The sequence below is a fragment of the Pollachius pollachius genome, assembly GCF_949987615.1.
Source record: "Pollachius pollachius genome assembly, chromosome: 15".
NCBI classification, from domain to species: domain Eukaryota; kingdom Metazoa; phylum Chordata; class Actinopteri; order Gadiformes; family Gadidae; genus Pollachius; species Pollachius pollachius.
Genome location: NC_136948.1, coordinates 809432 through 830604, shown reverse-complemented (window position 1 = coordinate 830604; position 21173 = coordinate 809432). Strand labels below are relative to the sequence as shown.

Here is a 21173-nt window from a genome sequence, read left to right as displayed (position 1 = left end):
TTGTATTTATTATGAAGTTTAGGCTAAGTTTAGTTCTGGGATGTGGAGCTTCTTCATTTGGCTGGTTGTTGTTTTATATCCAATGTGGCCCAAAGCATTAAACAAATGTTTTAAGTTATGTTAACTAAAATGATAGAATTGTAAAAAAAATAGCCTTTGTTGAAAATGTCTGAATCAGAAAAATGGGTTGGTTATCAACCCGATATTCTCAGCATTACTATGTAATAATGCTTTAATGTCAAAAAGACCAAAAGCAACCAAATACAAAGGTGGGGTGGGGGTTGGGTTTCTGGCAAAATCGGTCTTATTTTTTATTGTAAGAACCTAGGATTTTGAGTGAAAAAAAACATTGCTTTAAGTTATATTATTGCTGAATTATTTGTGAGCCAAATATTTGACGAATGTTGCAATGCTCTCTTACTTATAGTTGCCTTATTTTCATATGGTTGTACAATTGCTTGTATAAACGCCATTGCTTACAAACAAGAATAAACAAAATAAAATGTGATCTTTGAGTACACCGAATCCGAACCGAGACCCAAACTGTGGATCCGAGTTGCATGTTTGACGCGCTCTGAGTGACAGCTCAGCAGTGTACAGTAAGATGACGTCACATGAAGTCACATCGCCCTCCTACAGCAAGATGATGTCTCTCCCAGAGTCACATGACCCTCCGTACAGCAAAATGACGTCCCTCCCAGAGTCACATGACCCTCCGTACAGTAAAATGACGTCCCTCCAAGAGTCACATGACCCTCCGTACAGTAATATGACGTCACATGACCCTCCGTACAGAAAGATGACGTCTCTCCCAGAATCACGTGACCCTCTGTACAGTAAGATGACGTCACATGACCCTACGTACATTAAGATGACGTCTCCCCCAGAGTCACATGACCCTCCGTACAGTAAGATGACGTCTCCCCCAGAGTCACATGACCGCCGTACAGTAAGATGACGTCTCCCCCAGAGTCACATGACCGCCGTACAGTAAGATGACGTCTCCCCCAGAGTCACATGACCGCCGTACAGTAGGTCCAACATGGCAGACGGAGAGCGGGTCCTCCGCGGTAACTAAAGCAACACTTCAAACCCGCCGACAAACACGTTAGAACAACACAAGACCGCAGCGATGAGGGAAAGGCTGAAGAAAAAGAAGGGCAGGACGTGGGCGGAAGCCGCTAAAACGGTACCGTGTTCTTATCCACCGCTTGTTATGGTTGTTTTCCCTCCGCTTGTACCACTGTGTTGATGGGTTCAAGACCCGCCGCTGGTGCACACCCACCGGGGACCTCACAGACCCCCGGGGTTCTGGGCTGCCACCCGCCGTGGACCTCACAGCCCCCGGGGGTCTGGGCTGCCACCCGCCGTGGACCTCACAGCCCCCGGGGGTCTGGGCTGCGACCCGCCGTGGACCTCACAGCCCCCGGGGGTCTGCCATCAGGACCTAGAGGTTTACTGTAGAGCAGGGATCACTACGGACCGCCTAGCACCGCGTTCTGTCTCCGACCCCCGCCAGAGAAATGCGTGCGTTGTAGCGCCCAGTCGGGGTCTGTCTGTCTGTCTGTCCGGCTGTCTGTGGCCGCCGAGTAAACCCGTCAAAGCTTCGCTGGTGCTGCTGCGGGGCTAGCTCGTTAGCTTGTTAGCTCCACGGCGACACTTCCACTGACATAGTGTTCACACGTCGCACAATAAACGGGTTGAACCCACCGCCGGGGCCGTGTTTGTTGTTCTTCTTCCCCGCTAGCTTAGCATGAGGCCAGTGGATGGGCGCTTACCTGCCGCCCGAGGAGCGTCATGTTTTGCTAGCCTAGCCGCTAAGCTAACACGCACAACATGTAAACACTGAGGAGGATCAGCACTGTCGTGGGCTCCTGGTCACCACCTCTGGTCTCCTTGTCTCTCCCTGTGGTTTCCTTGTCTCCTTGTCCCTCCCTGTGGTCTCCTTGTCTCCTCGTCTCTCCCTGTGGTCTCCTCGTCTCTATCTCTGGTCTCCTTGTCTCTCCCTGTGGTCTCATTGTCTCTCCCTCTGGGCTGCTTGTCTCTACCTCTGGTCTCCTTGTCTCAACCTGTGTCTCCTACCTGTGACTCTCACCTGTGAATCTTTGTGTTATTGACATTTTATTTGACAACTGTCACATTGTTTATTTTTTCATCATTCAACTATCTACATCTCCTTTACGTTGATCTATAATTCCCTTTTAGCCTGTGTTAAAAGTGAGATAAAAGACACAAATGAAACGTAAATAGTATTATCTTATTTAATATCTGAGTGGTTTAGTATCAGTGAACTGTATTTCTTCAGAGGTTAAACTTTCCCCATGAATCACACTAGGGTGATCACCAGATAGGCTACCCAAAAGCATAACAGCTACTTATGAATATATAGTAAGCCACCTAAACTATATCTTATTCAGGGTTCATTCCGCCAATATAGATGGATCATGTAATTTAAATCACATTGATCTTGCTCCTAATATGAGCAGGCCATAACAAAAAATAAAATCATATATGTGATCAGGTCAAACTAATAGTATGTTAAAGAATAATTGTATCTTTCTATTATAGGTTCTGGAGAAGTATCCCAACACACCAATGAGCCATAAAGAGATCTTGCAGGTGATCCAAAGAGAGAGGCTTAAAGAAATAAGGTAAACAATAGAATCCTTAGTGCTGTGTCGTCAGTTTATTGGGCCATGAGAGGGAGGGCAGGAGAGGGCAGGAGAGGGCATTATCGCGCTCTCCGCATCGTATGACATTGTCTCCATCACCCATTTTCTTTTGAGCACTGGTCATTATTTTAACTCAGGTTTCTAATTGTTTTATTTCCTTTGTCGTTTCATTGTCACTGTTGTCATCCAGAAGGTAAGAAAAAGCTAGCCCACTCTCCCCCGAACAAATTCATTGCCAAGTGATTTTGTTTGGTTATAGCTTCTGCTTGTTATTAACAATAACATGTGCTTTCTTCAGTGAGCATATACACAGTGACTTAGCCCCTCAGATCTGCGTGAAACCCTAACCCACCTGTTGCATAACATCCTGACTCTGAGTTTACATTGCTTTGGCCCAGATTGTCTTTAGGCAATAAGATGAGTGATCGTGGTATTGAAATAGGCAGTAAAGGTCTGCATGAAACCGTTATTGTGATGGTCACAGCAGGCTTTACGAATGTTAATGATCATTGATCAGTTCAGACAAGCACTCTGACTTACTGACTCTGACTGTCTCTCTTTGTCTCTCTCTCAAACATACATTGTAGTTAGTATCAGTGCTATAACAAGCTTCAAAATTTCTTCCAACTAAACAAAATATGTGCATCTAGTTCCTTTGGAACTTAGACCAGCCTCAAACTAAACCTGTGCGTCTGGGAACGTCTTCCACCAAAGATACTAATGACAATTTCCCTGTAAACCCAGTTCATTTAATTCCTCAGCATGATAACTGCACCCACCCACGACCCCGTAACTCTCCTGTCCTCTCCTCCTCTCCTCCACAGCCTTCTCAACCACTCTCCTCTCCATCCCTGTCCTCTCATTTCCTCTCCTCTCATTCCCTCTCCCTGAATCTCCTCTCCTCTCCCAGAATCCTCTCTCCTCTCCTGTCCCCCACTCTCCTCTCCTCTCCTCCCCTCTCTCTCCTCTCCTCTCCCTGAATCCTCTCTCCTCTCCTGTCCCCCACTCTCCTCTCCTCTCCTCCCCTCTCTCTCCTCTCCTCTCCCTGAATCCTCTCTCCTCTCCTCTCCAATCCTCTCCCTTCCTCTCCTCTCCTCCCCTCTCTCTCCTCTCCTCTTCCCAGCCCTCCTCTCCTCTCCTCCCCTCTCTCTCCTCTCCTCTCCCCCACCCACCTCTCCTCTCCTCTCCTTGCCTCTCCTCTCCCCTCCGGTCTGTTTTACGGGGAACCAGATGGGTAATTTACATTTCTGTGCCGTGATCTAGTGGAACTTCGCCGCTGGCATGTCTGAACGCCATGCTCCATACCAACTCCCGGGGAGAAGAGGGCATCTTCTACAAAGTTCCTGGCAGAATGGGCGTCTACACACTTAAGGTTAGTTTAAATGAATATGCAGAACAAACTTCCCTTCCCTCACTCGGAAAAATACACGTTTTGTTCAATAAGCCTGACCCGAATCCTTATAAGTCTGCCATCGACAAGAATTAACAGCTAGAAAAAATGTTAATTGTTATTACCAATAATTATTTTCTAACCTTTGTTTCAGAGTAATGTTGACCTCAATGTCAGCGTATTGCTGCCAAGTACGTTTAGGAAAAAGACGACGCATAGGCTCTGCGTGAAGGCATGGATGGTGGGATGGTGGGGTGGGGGCCGGTGGAAGGGTTGGATATAGGCCTGGTTGCTATGGAAACAGAGTGGGCGTGTGCACGTACTGAACGGCAACTGGACTACAGTAAACTGCATATTGTCAACGACTGATGAGAGAACTACAAGTTCTTATTCTCTTTCCTCCGCAGCCTCTTCCTCGTTTTCCAAACGCATGTCTGTGACCAGAGACCCGCTGATAATGAGCACGATGTGTTTCTGATTCTAGAAGGAAGGCTCGGACGGGGTCAAGAAGCTGTCGGGGGAGGTGCACGAGGAGGAACAGGAGGAGGAGGAGGAGGAGGAGGAGGAGGAGGACGGGTCTGAGGAGAGCAGTGAGGATCTCTCAGACTCGCCCAGCAGTGAGAACAGCAGCAAGGTGCTGGGCCAGGAGTGCGGCGGCGGCAGGTGGCGACGTAGAGGTACGACCGCACTTGACCCTGACAGGCCTAGACCCACCCCCAGGAGAGGCTAGTGGTTAGGGGTTTGACTCCAGCACCCAGACCCTGACAGGCCTAGACCCACCCCCAGGAGAGGCTAATCGTTAGGGGTTTGACTCCAGCACCCAGACCCTGACAGGCCTAGACCCACCCCCAGGAGAGGCTAGTGGTTAGGGGTTTGACTCCAGCACCCAGACCCTGACAGGCCTAGACCCACCCCCAGGAGAGGCTAGTGGTTAGGGGTTTGACTCCAGCACCCAGACCCTGACAGGCCTAGACCCACCCCCAGGAGAGGCTAGTGGTTAGGGGTTTGACTCCAGCACCCAGACCCTGACAGGCCTAGACCCACCCCCAGGAGAGGCTAGTGGTTAGGGGTTTGACTCCAGCACCCAGACCCTGACAGGCCTAGACCCACCCCCAGGAGAGGCTAGTGGTTAGGGGTTTGACTCCAGCACCCAGACCCTGACAGGCCTAGACCCACCCCCAGGAGAGGCTAGTGGTTAGGGGTTTGACTCCAGCACCCAGACCCTGACAGGCCTGGACCCACCCCCAGGAGAGGCTAGTGGTTAGGGGTTTGACTCCAGCACCCAGACCCTGACAGGCCTAGACCCACCCCCAGGAGAGGCTAGTGGTTAGGGGTTTGACTCCAGCACCCAGACCCTGACAGGCCTAGACCCACCCCCAGGAGAGGCTAGTGGTTAGGGGTTTGACTCCAGCACCCAGACCCTGACAGGCCTAGACCCACCCCCAGGAGAGGCTAGTGGTTAGGGGTTTGACTCCAGCACCCAGACCCTGACAGGCCTAGACCCACCCCCAGGAGAGGCTAGTGGTTAGGGGTTTGACTCCAGCACCCAGACCCTGACAGGCCTAGACCCACCCCCAGGAGAGGCTAGTGGTTAGGGGTTTGACTCCAGCACCCAGACCCTGACAGGCCTAGACCCACCCCCAGGAGAGGCTAATGGTTAGGGGTTTGACTCCAGCACCCAGACCCTGACAGGCCTAGACCCACCCCCAGGAGAGGCTAGTGGTTAGGGGTTTGACTCCAGCACCCAGACCCTGACAGGCCTAGACCCACCCCCAGGAGAGGCTAGTGGTTAGGGGTTTGGCTCCAGCACCCAGACCCTGACAGGCCTAGACCCACCCCCAGGAGAGGCTAGTGGTTAGGGGTTTGACTCCAGCACCCAGACCCTGACAGGCCTAGACCCACCCCCAGGAGAGGCTAGTGGTTAGGGGTTTGACTCCAGCACCCAGACCCTGACAGGCCTAGACCCACCCCCAGGAGAGGCTAGTGGTTAGGGGTTTGACTCCAGCACCCAGACCCTGACAGGCCTAGACCCACCCCCAGGAGAGGCTAGTGGTTAGGGGTTTGACTCCAGCACCCAGACCCTGACAGGCCTAGACCCACCCCCAGGAGAGGCTAGTGGTTAGGGGTTTGACTCCAGCACCCAGACCCTGACAGGCCTAGACCCACCCCCAGGAGAGGCTAGTGGTTAGGGGTTTGACTCCAGCACCCAGACCCTGACAGGCCTAGACCCACCCCCAGGAGAGGCTAGGGGTTAGGGCTTTGACTCCCAGCCCAGTGGTTCTGGGTTCTTACCCCAATGTCTACGTGTCCTTGAGCAAGATGCGAACCCCTACCTGTGTCTTGGTCACACGTATCTGAAATCACTGTAAGTCGATCGGGGGCTTTGTCAGCTAAATGACTCATTAATATACAAAAGGAATCACAGTCTTTAAGGAGGACATTCGGTCACCAGTTCTAATTGAACCGTTTACAAGGTCACATTAGTGATCTGTTCAGAGGAAATCCTGGGATGATTAATTAGTTATTGGACAACTAGAAATATCCTCATGGCTTTCACAAAGCGCCCCCCGTGGGATCGAATGACGGCTGTGTTCTGTTCCCGTGGGAGTGACCTGCTTTACTGGGATCTTGTGTCATGTTGCATATGTACAACACAAAAAAAAAACAGAATCAAATTCATAAATCACTTGTCACGACACGTTTCGCCAGGTGTTGTGTTCGCACAGCCGTGTTGCTTGGCCTCAATACCAGACCAACCCTTGTAATTGTTACATGGTTAGTCGACAGAACAGTTCCCCCCCGGGCTATGTGTGAAGATAACCTGTGTGTGAGTCTACTGGGAGCCCCGTACCTGGTGCCGGCGGTGAAACCAGATCTTCCTCACCAACCAAAGTGATGCTTGGCTTTAGTCCTCATCACTTTATCGTGCTCAGTGTCCGTCGTCCACTGAGTTCTTAATTCCGCTTGTTTCAATTGAAGCTGACATGCAGACTGTTGGAACAGGAAGAGTGTGACCAGCAACCACTTCCTCATAACGAGTGTGAAACTGTGTGACGAAGTTGCCAGCACCACGGGCTCAGCCCTGCCTGCAGCAGAGATCAGCGAGGCTCTCCGCCGACGTGGTTTGTGTTGGCTCGTCCTCCACAACTTTAGTTTAAATGAACAAACCGTGTCGACCAGCAGAGAGAGGCCAATGCAGGAGGAAGGACAGAGGAAAGCCTAAAGACACCTTTGGCTGCGCCGCGATGTGTGAGTAGGGTCGCAGTTGTCTAGGAAGTGGACTCGTTCTCGCCGTCTGCGCGACTCTCTGCAGGCCTTCAGTCCACCGTAATGTAATCTACGTATTTGTGCGAGGATGGGGGTTTTTGGTTTCCTCAAAACAAAAGCCCAGGGTGGCGCTGTGTGGACGCCCTCAGCACTAGGCGGTCCAGTAGAGTGTTGATTTACTCATTTCGTTGATTTGATGTTTTTCAGTTCCTACCAAGCTGGAGCCGCCGCCGCCCTCGCCCCCCCAGTCCCGCTGCTCCTCCCCCCTGGTCCCCGGGGCCAAACTCATCTCCCCCTCGCAGAAGCACGGCAAGAAGGCTCTGAAGCAGGTAGGCCCCCCGGCACGGAGGGACACTCTGGGGCTTCATCTGGAGGGGTCTACTGACGTTCAGTGGGACACCTTGCCCTCAGGCTGCTGTCACTGCTGACATGGAACAGCACAACAACAATACTACTGCACACGCATGCATGCACTTGTACTCACACACAGCACCACCATGGTATGGGACCTGACCACACCTCTCAGCACTGGACCAAGCGTCTTGGCTTCATGAACACGTCTCCTACGTCGGAGACACCACTGCTTTCAGTCTTGGTTTCACTCGGCCTCTAACGAGGCAGCTCATCAGGCCTCTCTTTGTTTAACGTGTCTTTGCTAGTTATGGTTCTAGTGGGAAATAACGAGGGTGCAGAAGAGGGGGGGAAACCTCCCCGTTTTTATTCGTCCTCCCTTCAACTCTCTTTCTCTCTTGGCCGCCCGACGCCTTTTGTGTCTTAATCACATTTCACTTGATTGCACGGATCCTAATTCACTCCATCTGTGTGGCTGTGGGATTCAATGCCTCGTAAGACCAATTTAATTGTTTTTATTAGGGCGCGAAAACTCGTGGTTACATGGCAGTTTGGAGAGAGAGAGAGAGAGAGAGAGAGAGAGAGAGAGAGAGAGAGCATTGGAAGTTCTTATATGAATCTAACATTCAATTGCTGAACGGAAACGTTTTTCGACTTCTCCTGGAACGGTTCCTTGATGATCGTCCCATTATTGTTCAGTTTCCAAGGTGATCCATTGAGGTTCCCACCACAGACTCTTACTACACCAGGGAGAGCGTGACGGCCTTATGTAACGCGCTCCTCTTTGCAACAGGAGGGCTACTTGAGAAAGAAAACATGTTTTTTCTTTACTTCGTCGTAGAGGGTAATGGTTGTGTGGGCATGTGCGTGGGGGCAGGGCCATACGTGTGTGTGATGCTGTTGCTGTATCTGTGGTTGTTGTTGTTGTTGTTTGTTGAACTATCGTTCTGCCCGGTCAGGCCCTGAAGCAGCAGAGGAGCCAGCGCCGTCAGGGGGGCGTGGCCTCCAGCCAGCGGCGCCAGGGGGGCGTGGCCTCCAGCCAGCGACTCATCCTGAAGACGGTCAAAGACACGGCCGACAACATCTCCCCCCAGACCGGTGAGTCCCTGATCAACCTGCACCTCGTCCCACAGGACTCTGTTACCTTCAACCATTCTGGCTGCTCGGCTGGTCGGCGAGCTGAAGATATATGAGAGGGGCGAGCGGAGAGAGAGAGCGCGTACCATTAAGGCTTAGTCCTGACTGCAGCGACCAGGGTTCGATTCCCGCCCTATACCTCTGCTGCATGTCCTCTCTCTCTCCCAGTCCTTCCTGCCCATCTCACTCTTATCATAAAGCATAAACATGCAAAATCGATGCATATCGTTTATTATGCATGCTAAATAACCAAAATACTCTGAGACCTTTGTATGAGGTGAGGTGGGCAGCGATGCCTTTCCCAACAGACGTGAGGGGTCTCCATCAGGACCCACCTCCGACCTGCTCTCACACCACTGTCCTTCCCCTCTGTCCACAGACCTGTGTCTCGGCCCAGGACCCAGGAATATGGCTCAGAGGAGCCGGCTCAGCCCACGTGAGTGAACCTTTCAGGAGAGCGGCTCAAAGGGTTAGCTGCCTGTAGTCCTCCTTGAGCGAGTCCAGCCCCTACCTGCTCCTTAGTTACTCGTTTGGTACAAATGTTTTAATTAAGTCACATCGGACTAAAGCCTGCTGATTGACTGAACTAACACACAACACTGAGGAGACACATCCACTTCCTGTGCAGCACAGCGTCTTATTATCCCCGCTCAGACCCGTCCGTGTGTTTGTTTTGCATCCCAGGGCAACTCAAGCGCACCAAGTGTGAAATAGATGTGGAGACGCCCGACTCCATTCTGGTGAACACCAACCTGCGGGCCATCATCAACAAGCACACCCTGTCCGTGCTACCCCCCGCCTGCCAGCAGAGGCTGCTCAAGCTGCTGCCTGCAGTCGACCAGCAGGTGGGGCTATAGAGCCAGGCGCAAAGTACCCCAGAATAAAAAGGATTGGGTGATGGGCTCACTTTATTGTTGAGAATCTTCAGATATCCATAAACAATAATCCACAGTCTGTAAAAAGTGTTTTTTAAGAAATGGTCCGTAAACAATAGTGGGTAAACCATAGTCTGTATAGAATTATCCAAGAAGTAATTAAACACTGGTATCGAAAAACATAATTTTAATTTTGTTTTGGGGTGAAGCCGCTGGCGATCGGCCCGATGATGTTGACCATGACAACTAGCCTTCTTCCCTCCCCAGGCGTGTCTGGACGGCCTCCTGAAGGTCACCGGCTCGGCGCTCAACAACGAGTTCTTCGCCTCGGCGGCCCAGTCCTGGAAGGAGCGTCTGTCTGAGGGTGGGTCCCCGTTAACCACACTATGAGGCTGTCTGAGGGTGGGTCCCCGTTAACCACACTATGAGGCTGTCTGAGGGTGGGTCCCCGTTAACCACACTACGAGGCTGTGTGAGGGTGGGTCCCCGTTAACCACACTATGAGGGTGGGTCCCCGTTAACCACACTATTAGGCTATCTGAGGGTGGGTCCCCGTTAACCACACTATGAGGCTGTCTGAGGGTGGGTCCCCGTTAACCACACTATGAGGGTGGGTCCCAGTTAACCACACTATGAGGCCGTTGAGGGTGGGTCCCCGTTAACCACACTATGAGGCCGTTGAGGGTGGGTCCCCGTTAACCACACTATGAGGCTGTCTGAGGTTTGGTCCCCGTTAACCACACTATGAGGCTGTCTGAGGGTGGGTTCCCGTTAACCACACTATGAGGGTGGGTCCTCGTTAACCACACTATGAGGCTGTCTGAGGGTGGGTCCCCATTAACCACACTATGAGGCCGTTGAGGCTGGGCCCCGTTAACCACACTATGAGGCTGTCTGAGGGTGGGTCCCCGTTAACCACACTATGAGAGTGGGTCCCCATTAACCACACTATGAGGGTGGGCCCCGTTAACGACACTATGAGGCCGTTGAGGCTGGGCCCCGTTAACCACACTATGAGGCTGTCTGAGGGTGGGTCCCCGTTAACCACACTATGAGAGTGGGTCCCCATTAACCACACTATGAGGGTGGGCCCCGTTAACCACACTATGAGGCTGTCTGAGGGTGGGTCCCCATTAACCACACTATGAGAGTGGGTCCCCATTAACCACACTATGAGGGTGGGCCCCGTTAACCACACTATGGGGCCGTTGAGGGTGGGTCCCCGTTAACCACACTATGAGGCCGTGGAGGCAGAAGAATAGAATAAGGCTGACCTGTTTTCTTGAATGCAACTTCATTGATCCCTGATCTCTGGGGTGATTCCTGATTTCTGCTCTGATTCCTGATCTGTTTCCAGGTGAGTTCACTCCCGAGCTGCAGCTCCGGATGAGGCAGGAGATTGAAAAGGAGAAGAAGGTGGAGCGTTGGAAGGAGGCCTTCTTTGAGAACTACTATGGAGAGAAGTAAGTTCTCCTTCACAGGGATTAAAAACGTTCTCCTGTCTCCTGCCTACAAGTTCTCCAAAGTGTTCCTTTATGCATTAATCTCTACATACCCCCTCTCCCCTCCTCTCCTCCCCTCTCCCCTCCTCCTCTCCTCTCCCCTCCTCTCCCCCCTCCTCCTCTCCTCTCCCCTCCTCCCCCCCTCTCCCCTCCCCCTCCTCTCCCTTCCTGTCGTGCAGCTCTGGGATGAGCTACGAGGAGGCGCAGAGGGAGCTGATGGAGTCTGACCTGGACCGGCCGCCCTGCCCTTCTCTTCCTCCTCCTCCTCCTCCTCAACACCAGCGCTCCTCTGAAGGACCTGTGGCCGGAGCAGCGGGGCCCCGGGGCCCCGAGGACAGAGCAGCGGAGCCCCGGGGCCCCGAGGACAGAGCAGCGGAGCCCCGGGGCCCCGAGGACAGCAGTCCCTGTCCTGTCCCGACCAGACCCCCAGACCAGTCCAGCAGACCCCCAGACCAGTCTCCCAGACCCCCAGACCAGTCTCCCAGACCCCCAGACCAGTCTCCCAGACCCCCAGACCAGTCCCCCAGACCCCCAGACCAGTCCCCCAAACCCCCAGACCAGTCCCCCAGACCCCCAGACCAGTCTCCCAGACCCCCAGACCAGTCTCCCAGACCCTCAGACCAGTCTCCCAGACCCCCAGACCAGTCCCCCAGACCCCCAGACCAGTCTCCCAGACCGCCGCCCGTCATGTCGCCCATGCGGACGCGGCGGGCGCGTCACGCGGAGGACCGGCGCCTCAGCCGCTTGGCCCCGCCCTCGGCCCCGCCCGGACCCCCCGGAGGGAACGGCCCACCGGCAGGTCAGAGGCCGGCAGAGGGCGGTGTGAAGCCTCTGGTGGCGGAGCGGGCCCCAGGGGAGGGGCCAGAGGAGAGCGCGGCCGCCCCCAAGCCCCCCGACGAGAGCAGCCCAGCGGGGCGCTCCGGTCAGCCAGCGGGGCCTCTCCGTCTCCCTTGGGGAGAACCGGGGAAAAGGAAGTCCCCCAGTGAGCTAGAGGGGGAGAAGACCCCCGAGAAAAGACCCCGAACCTCCTCGCCCTCTCCAGCAGGCCCCTCCCCCTCTCAAGTAGGCCCCTCCCCCTCTCAAGTAGGCCCCTCCCCCTCTCCAGCAGGCCCCTCCTCCTCTCCAGTAGGCCCCTCCCCCTCTCCAGTAGGCCCCTCCCCCTCTCCAGCAGGCCCCTCCTCCTCTCTAGTAGGCCCCTCCCCCTCTCAAGTAGGCCCCTCCCCCTCTTCAGCAGGCCCCTCCCCCTCCCCAACAGGCCCCTCCCACTCTCCAGCAGGCCCCTCCCCTTCTCCAGCAGGCCCCTCCCCCTCTCCAGCAGGCCCCTCCCCCTCTCCAACAGGCCCCTCTCCAGCAGGCCCCTCCCCCTCTCCAAAAGGCTCCGCCCCCTCTCCAGCAGCCTGCTCCATCTCTCCAGCAGCCCCCTCCCCCTCTCCAGCAGGCCCCTCCCCCTCTCCAACAGGCTCCGCCCCCTCTCCAGCAGCCTGCTCCACCTCTCCGGGGGCGTCGTCCACGCCGTCTCCGACGGCGCACCAGAAGGTTCCTCCGCTCAAGGTGGGGCCCTCAGCAGCAGAGAGCCTCCCCAGGGGGTCTCCGTTCACCAGGGGGGGGCCCTCAGCAGCAGAGAGCCTCCCCAGGGGGTCTCCGTTCACCAGGGGGGGGCCCTCAGCAGCAGAGAGCCTCCCCAGGGGGTCTGCTGTCCAGCTGGGGTTTAACGCCCCGTCTGTTTGCGTCCGTTTCAGATCCCCGTGTCCCGGATCCTGCCTGTGCCCGTCTCCCCCGTCTCCCCCGTCTCCCCCGTCTCCCCCGGCCCGGGCCGTCCCGGGGCGCGCACGCTGGCCGACATCAAGGCCAAGGCCCAGCTGGCCCGGGCGCAGCGTTCCGCGGCGGCGGCGGCGGCGGCGGCGGCCTCAGGGGCGGGACCGACAGGGCCGGCGCCCGGAGGGGCGGGGCTCGGAAAACCCCCCAAAGCGCCCCCCCTCAGTCCGCCCTCTGCTCAGCCGTCACCGGCCGGGTTACCAAGGCAACCCGGCCCACAGCCTGCGGCGGCCCGTCGGACAGGGACGGCCCCCGGGACGGACCCCCCCGGGACGGCCCCCCACTGCCTCCAGAAGGCCCCCGAGGCGCCCCCGGGGGGCAGGAAGGGCCCGGCAGAGCTGCCCAGCACCTCGGGGGGCCAGGGGCCCCGGGGCGGCTCCTGCACCCCCGCCAACAACCCGCTGGTCACGCAGCTCCTCCAGGGGAAGGAGGTCCCCATCGAACAGATCCTCCCCCGCCCTAGGGGCCCCGGCCCCCACTCCGGGAGCAAGGGGAAGGCGTGGCCCCCGGCGGCCGGGGACAGGCGGGGCCCCGCCCCCCGGCGGGGGGCCCCGCCCGATCAGCGTCCCCACGGCGACGCGCCCGACCTGGAGACGCAGGAGCAGATCCTGCAGGCGCTGATGCAGCGGAAGGCGTCCCAGCGGGGGGGGGCGGCAGGCGGGCAGGGGCCCCCCCCCGCCGGGGGGGGGGCCCCCGCCCGCCTGCCGTCCCCCCCCACTGCCCGGGGACGGCGGCCAGGCGCAGCCCCGCTTCTCCGCGGGCTGCCTGGGCCGCAGGAGGACGGCGCGGCCGGCCATGACGGGACACTACCTCTTCAACGTGTCCACGTACGGCCGCGGCCCCGAGAGCGGCCGGCGGCACCGCCCCCCCGCCCCCGGGGCCCCGCTGCCGGGGGGGGCGGACGCGCAGCGGGAACGGAAGGATGAGGACCCTCCCCCTCCGGCCGCCGGCGTTAAGGAGGAGCGGCAGGGATGCTCCGCCGCCAGGCAACAGGAGCCCACCGGCGTCCAGCACTGCGGAACGGCGGAGGGCAAGGCCGGCCGGCGAGGCTGCGGACCGCCGGGCCAGGGGGCCGGCGCCGGGGCCGGAGCCGCGCCCGAGGCCGGAGCCGCGCCCGAGGCCGGAGCCGCGCAGCGCAGCCCCTGGCCTCGGGCGGACCAGAGGAGCCTCCAGCGCGGCGACGGCCGTCAGGGGAGCCCGGAGCCGCGCCCCGCGGCCCCGGACCTCGGCCAGAGGAGCCAGAGGAGCCCCGCCCACCGGGACCAGGACGCGGCGCTGGGGTCGCCCTACTGCGGCACCGTCAGCGTGTCGGCGCCCCACGCCGCCGCTGGCTCGGCCGGCTCCTCCCCCCCGCCGCCGGAGCCGTCCGACGGCGGGGGCGTCCACGGCAGCGTGATGTCATTCTCCGTGACCGTCACCACCATCCCCGCGGGCCACACCCTGGCACCCGGGCCCCCCGGGGAGCCCTCTCCGGAGCAGAGCTTCATGGAGGGGGCGGGCCTGGAGGAGGTTCAGTCCAAGTGCTACTGCCGCCTCAAGGCCATGATCATGTGCAAGGGCTGCGGCGCCTTCTGCCACGACGACTGCATCGGACCCTCCAAGCTGTGCGTCTCGTGCCTGGTGGTGCGGTGAGCCCACAGTCTTCGTCGTCAGCGCCTTCCTCCTCCTCATTGGTTAATACATGTTCCTTCGGTTTGTTCCCAATCCAGAATTGGTTTGAGAAACTGAAACGTCATTTGAAATGGATTGGGAACCAGTGACTGACTGGGGCCCTACTGGCCCCCGGAGGAGGGTAAGAGGTGCCCCTGGAGGATCCACTGTTAGGCAGCAGGGTGTCTGGTTGGGCTGCCGCCACCCTTCGGTTCAATCAGCAGACCTGGGAGGAATATGTCACCTGAGTGAAATCTGGCAGTGTTTGCACTTGGCTAGGGTTAGTCTGGTATATATATATATATATATATATATATATATATTTTTAAAGAGACATAAGTATAGTTTTTAAAAGAGAACAAGGAGGGAAAATATAATATTCTTGTTATTTTTGTAGAATACAATGACGTTATATGTGGTAGACAAACACTTTTTATCGTGCAGCCTGAATGGATTGAAAAAAAGGGCAAACATAATCATTCAGAGTAGATGACCAGAGGCAGGGAATGAGCACTCTCCGAATCTGTTTTAGAGAAGAACACTGCACACCGCGTGCAGTAAATATAGCACTCAGATTTTACAAAAAACAGATAAATTGCAGCTATACTTCGATACTTCCTCAAATCTATAGCATAATTTTTTTCAACGATACTTTTAACAAAAGGAGATAACAAAAACACGTCACTCATTACACCCAGCCCCCTTCGCACTTAACCTTATTTCTTAGAAACAGCTACAGGAAGCAACAGTTCCTAACAATGCATTGAGTAGAGAAACACAATCACAACAGCGGCGCCTTCAATGTACAGCGCGCTACTCTGAGCTGGGGGCCAGCAGCTGTTCTGGGGGTCCACAGAAGCAAAGACACCCAGCAGAAGAGCCACTTTGGTTCTTCAGTTTGTCTCCGAGGTCAAAGACAGGCTTGTAAATATCGTTCCCCACAATGCATCACTTCTCATTGCTTTTCAATTTTTATTTATTTTTTTAACGGAGAGAGATTTCTAGCTGGGAGGGACAGTCTAAACACTCACTGTAAGGAGAGAAAATCAATGGGTTTATTGTCTTTTTACTTCTGCACTGTAAATATTTGCCGATTTATATTCCTAACGTTGTAATACTCCTGTAGTACACCTTGCTTCGTATATGCCAGGTTTTATGACTGAATTTATGAATGACTGAGTGCTGTGGAGAGAGAGAGAGCGAGGCCGTATCGTAGAGTGTACGTAACAAGGCAGAGGTACGCTTCAAATACACCTTTAAGGAAGGCAATTCATTTTAGAGGCATTTTGGTCAAAGCTGCTGAAATTTTCTTCATCCCAACTATGAATCAGATGTCCAGTTAAAAGATACAAAAATCCAATAAGCTTGTACAATCATTTCTTAATAACACCCATCAAATATTCTGGGCAACACGCCATTATTGGAAATAAGGTAATTGTAAAAGTAATTTGGTATGGAAGCAGGTGTGTGTGCGTGTGCTTGTGTGTGTGTTTACGCGTCTTAATTGAAAAATATATGTTCTATTTTTCAGAAGTTTGAGGTACGAAGCAGATGATTAAACATATATTACTTCCATGGTAACATGCCAAAGTCACCTTAAGAAAACACGATTAGAGCTTGTTTTCAACCTCTCACTAGCTAAACAAAGTTAATATATTTTAATTAATATATTTGGATAGAAAATCTATTTGCTTTTTTTTTATTCACAGGGTATGTACTATATATGAATATCAGCTGTTGGTTATTCCTGGGATGTTGGTCTTGTGGACAAACCACCATGAAGAGAGCAACTGTTTTTGCTTTTTCAAATTGCCCAGGTATATATTATATATCTATATATTATATATCTATGCCGCAGGACCTGTTTTTCTATATCATTTTCTCGTCCACAGAGAAGTTGTCTAATGTTTGTATTGAGTGCTCTATGTTCTGGTTGTATCATTGATACAATATGGAGGAATTACCTTGTAAAAAACAAATAGATATGTTTATATTAAACCCTTTTGAGCCCCTCTTGAGCTGAGCACATTCATCAGGTCAATTTCACTCCATTTTGATATTAAGAGAGACTCTGAGATCTGTTCAAATTATATTTAGCTATCTTATACAATCCCATCTCGTTTGAATATATCAAGAGTAGTTCAATTAATGTTTGGAACCACGTTGATAACAATTATTATTTGGACTCCCAAGCTGTCTGGGCATATAGTTGGCCAAACATCATTGGGACTTTTATTTTGATAGCAGATAATATACCACGTATGTGCTCAGTAGTTCATTGATCTATAAATAAGAGAAAATAAATGAGAACAGCAGCATCTTAAGGCAGCTGAGACCTTCAACTTTGTGGAGCGTAGAAATTTAATTTAGACAATATGCCGTTGCCTTTCCCCCCTTCATTGTATTTTTGTGTGTGTGGTGTGTCTGTCTGTCTGTCTGTCTGTCTGTTTGTCTGTGTGTGTGTGTGTCTGTGTGTGTGTGTGTCTGTGTGTGTGTGTGTGTGTGTGTGGAAAATTGGTCAATTGAAGTTTTGTGGTAAGAAATATTTTGGCAAAATTGTTTTTGTAAAATATCATAAGATTATAAGTTCCTTTCTGTCCATAATCATTTCTGCTGTTGATGGACTGTTTTAAAGTTTCAATTTAAAACACAGGTGAATGTAATATAGTAATCAGCACTTGTAAACAAAGTGTATTTTATCAAAATATATAGACTTTTATGAATAAATAACACAAACACCACTCTGGGTCCCATTTCTTTTGTCTATTTGATCATGAGAAACAGGACTTAGATAAATGAAATGTAACGTGAACTTAATGATCAATGTATGTGTTGTTTATGTTCAGTGTACCTAGTATGTATTATGTTGATCTTTATATTATCATAAGTCTAGCAAGTGTGGTAGCTCATTACCCAAGGTTTGCAGAGAGCGTATCGATCTGCAATACACTCATTACACTCTCCTTAATTGTGTCAGCACAATGTAACACCAGACATTACACACTCACTAGTTCAATGAAGGAATAGGGTTATTGGTAGTGATTAACTAGTCCAATACACAAGTTCAGCATCTGGTCAACCATTCCAGTGGACTAATCCATTGTACTGTTTAACTGTTTGGCCTTGAAGCAGTGGTTCTCTTTCGGTATATTCAAAACCACATGTGAATTTAGGTCAAACTTTATTTTGCAGAACAATTAAAAAACCTTGTTGAAACAGGAAAAGCTTCGGGGAAGGCCGGCCTGACCGAGACCATGAAGAGACGTATGTCACTGCCGGACCTCTGAGATGTCCCAGGTGAAGTTCAGCTGCAGGTCCTTCATTCTTTTGTTGTAGACGCTGTCGAAGCGTTCACTCTGTGCCACCGTCAGGGCGTTCTTCCAGTCACCGATGGTCCCTGACACGGAAAAATTTAAAAAATGGGTTACCGAAGTGTCACCTACAGTGCAAACAATGTCAAGCTTTTTTTTGTGTGAATCAAGATTTAGATTGTAGTCACAAATATGCTCCTTTGAATTACTGCATTTGACCCTACACATAGCGCTGGTGGTACCAATGCCAGTTTCGTCAAACTGACAGGCGAATGCAGGATATCCATATGCACTTATACATGATCCAACAGTCCTGTTTTCTCGTCATCCTCTTTTGTTTCTAATGTAATAAAAAAAATGCTAAATGCCCAACTAGACTATCGCATATGATCGCTGCGTGGACGCAAGTGACTTCTGGATCTCGATCCTCATCGATCCAAGGCCTCAATGTTCTGAAGACACACTGCCACCATAGTATCAGGGGAGCCTTCTTCATAGCATAAATACCAGCTCTCTAACGGTTCTATTTCACCGTAGTGAAAGCAATGAACCAATGAGGACCTGTTGTTGACACAGCAGGCTACTGTTACCTTTCCTCAGGAAGGCACCCTGGCTCTTATCCTTGACGTCGTCGGGTAGGAACTCATAGTTGGCCTTGTCATCTTGTTTCATGTTGTTGAAGGTCACCCTCTTGATGATGGAGTCAATGGCGGCGTCAGAAAGATTCTTGCCGACAAACTCACACAAACGCACGACCACAGACCTCAGGTCCTAAGCACAGAGAGCAGGTCGTTAGAGGAGAGCTAGAATACGGATGTGTTGTTGGGCCTATGGCACAGAGGGATCACCTTGATCATGTCTTCATAGCGGAGGAACAGGATGTTGTACTTGTCCTGGTTGGCGTACCATCCTTTAACATGGTCAAACCAACAGCCTCCAATCACTGGTCCATAACAAATGGATCAGACAAGATGGGACGGAAAGAAAAAGACAAGTTCAACAGATAAGAAAATATAAAGGGTCACTTCCTCCAGTCTACCCCTGTCTGTGAGTCACTCACTCCTTCCACTGATGAAGTTGTCGAGCATCTTGTTGAAGTGTTCTGCGTCCTCCAGTTTCTTCATGAACTTTGCAAAGTGAAAGTAGGACACCATTGCATCTTTTGGATTCCTGGAAACATAAACGACCTGAAGAGAGAGGGAATGACACTGATTTGGTGTATGCAGCCTTTGTGGGGGTCCATGTAGTTCTGAGCTCTTGTCTGAACCCTGACCTCTACCAGGGCTGTAGCTGTGTGTGTGCCGTGCACATGCAGCCTCCTCACTGACCTTGGCCTTCTTCTTGAGCAGGCCCCTGGGCATCAGGGGCTCCTGCAGGTGTGAGCAGAAGAGGCGTGGGGAGCGGCGCGTGTCGTAGCTCTCCCACTCCTTCATCGGATACTCCAGCCAGGGCATCCTCTCAAAGGTGACGGTGTCCGTCAGCTCGGGGAAGTCCTCCTCGAAGATCAGGGTGATGATTCTCTGGGTCCATACGGTACCTAGGAAGAGTTCATCTCAGTCAATTATGGAAGTTGTGTAAAATGTCTCATGGTCTGAGCCATATAAAAGAAAAATATTAACCACAAAATAATTCATTGGTATTTGCTAAAATGTACACATTACCACAATACATAGAATGACGCCAGAAACGTGCTCTCATTTCATTATGCAGACCATCTGCAATATGAATATTAGCTGTTTGTTGTACAGAGGCTGAATCATCCTAAGAAAACCATCTCGAAAGTGAAAAAAAACAAGAAAAAAGCCTTTTCCACATCCACCATATCCATACATCCACCACTATTGCAGCAACTCACCTTTCAACCACATGTGTCGTAATGCACGCCTGATGTTATCCTGAAGATGATTTTTATCCGTTTTATCTAATCTATTTGACAGGCCTATAGCAATGACCTTTAGTTACCTTCCTTGTTAAGAAGAATGTAAGTTGGGAAAATGTCTCCCTCTTTCAACCCAATGCATTTAATTTGTAGTAAAGGATTGAATGATTGTGAGTGGTTTGATTGTTTGCTTTCTTGCTCCGAAATGACCTTACTGCCTTTCTATATAGGTATGGGGAGTATAACGAAATGTCGACAAAAGGTAGGTCCTATTCTCAATAATAAAGGAATAAAAAAAATGTACATTAGATATGTTGCATCATGGGTCAATGACATTGCCTCGTATTAATATGAGGATCCCACCGAACCATTAGAATAGTGTCAATACTCTGATATTGATCCTTGTCTTCTCTGTCCACAGAACCTCTGATCACTCAGCTTTGTTTTCTGAAAACTCTAAAGAGACTTTGTTGCAGAGATTTACTGTTTGTGAAATATTAAAACATCCCATCGCTGCACAAAAGTATAGCCAATAGACTCACCCGATTTGGGGAAGGTAACGAGGTAAACGTCGTCATCTCTGACTTCAAAATGTTGCAAATCGTCAATATATTCTGTCGTTAGATTAGTGGTGTCGTCCACTGGAAAAACAGCCCCTTTGTATGTGAACAGAGTATCACCGAGTAGTTTGTATTCTTGTTGAGCCATTGCAAACAAATGATGCCAAGTTCTGTGCAGTGAGTTGAAAGACAAACATTGAAATACGGCACTGTGGTAGAGGCAAAGGCATATGTTATTTGAGTAGAGCTATGAGTTAACTCTTATCAATACCTTTGTTCGGTTCAAAGTGTCATGTTACATTTTGTTTATGGGTGCCCTTCAGTGTTGATATTATCCAATCAGAACTTAACATGAAGTATATTCTAATGTTACCCCTGATGCCACATTGTAAGGAAGCTGTTCAATTTCTCTATTATAATTGAATCCTCTAAATACAAAAGATATGTGGGGCATAAAACTGATCATCTTCACTAGGCGATAGTAAGTAGTGTTGACTCGTTTGCGAACGAATCAGTTCGAATGAACGAATCTTTAAGACGAACGAACTGAACTGGTTCCTCTCTCTCGTTTGCCTCGTTCGTTCTCAGACTCGACTCCTCCCAGACCCACTAGTCGCTGACTCGCTGACAGTTCGTTCACTCACACAGTGAGTGGTGAGGAGGGACCGACTGAGAGACGTCAGGACTCACGAGAGCCAGCCAATCGTATGCTGTTCTAGGACTGAGTCTAGGACGCTCTCGTAGAATTTTAGTCAATGAGAGAC

General features: G+C 52.0%; 2 protein-coding genes across 2 annotated transcripts; one reads left to right on the top strand and one right to left on the bottom strand.

Moving 5' to 3' along the window:
* Window positions 1-433: 433 nt before the first annotated feature.
* asxl2 (ASXL transcriptional regulator 2) lies at window positions 434-17380 on the top strand. Its single transcript, XM_079752194.1, has 13 exons — window positions 434-1189; window positions 2569-2651; window positions 3936-4044; window positions 4547-4739; window positions 7537-7658; window positions 8640-8778; window positions 9197-9253; window positions 9502-9662; window positions 9960-10056; window positions 11050-11155; window positions 11374-12745; window positions 12934-13666; window positions 13725-17380. The coding sequence occupies exons 1-13, from the start codon at window positions 1133-1135 to the stop codon at window positions 14639-14641; spliced, it is 4146 nt and encodes a 1381-aa protein (XP_079608320.1). The 5' UTR covers window positions 434-1132; the 3' UTR covers window positions 14642-17380.
* A 548-nt stretch (window positions 17381-17928) lies between these two features.
* Window positions 17929-20597, bottom strand: LOC307087173 (amine sulfotransferase-like; the record flags this gene model as incomplete). Its single annotated transcript, XM_079752643.1, has 6 exons — window positions 20392-20597; window positions 19299-19507; window positions 19031-19157; window positions 18819-18913; window positions 18561-18741; window positions 17929-18056 (listed from the first exon to the last, which is right to left on the bottom strand). Exons 1-6 carry the CDS (start codon window positions 20555-20557, stop codon window positions 17929-17931), a joined length of 906 nt encoding a protein of 301 aa, XP_079608769.1. The 5' UTR covers window positions 20558-20597.
* Window positions 20598-21173: the final 576 nt, after the last annotated feature.

What these genes read in the sequence shown, in the direction of transcription:
- asxl2 (XM_079752194.1), top strand. Translation starts at nt 1,133, where the DNA reads ATGAGGGAAAGGCTGAAGAAAAAGAAGGGCAGGACGTGGGCGGAAGCC. An exon ending in CAACATCTCCCCCCAGACCG is followed by an intron (nt 8,779 to 9,196) that starts GTGAGTCCCTGA and finishes CTCTGTCCACAG; the next exon opens with ACCTGTGTCTCGGCCCAGGA. An exon ending in GAGGAGCCGGCTCAGCCCAC is followed by an intron (nt 9,254 to 9,501) that starts GTGAGTGAACCT and finishes TTTGCATCCCAG; the next exon opens with GGCAACTCAAGCGCACCAAG.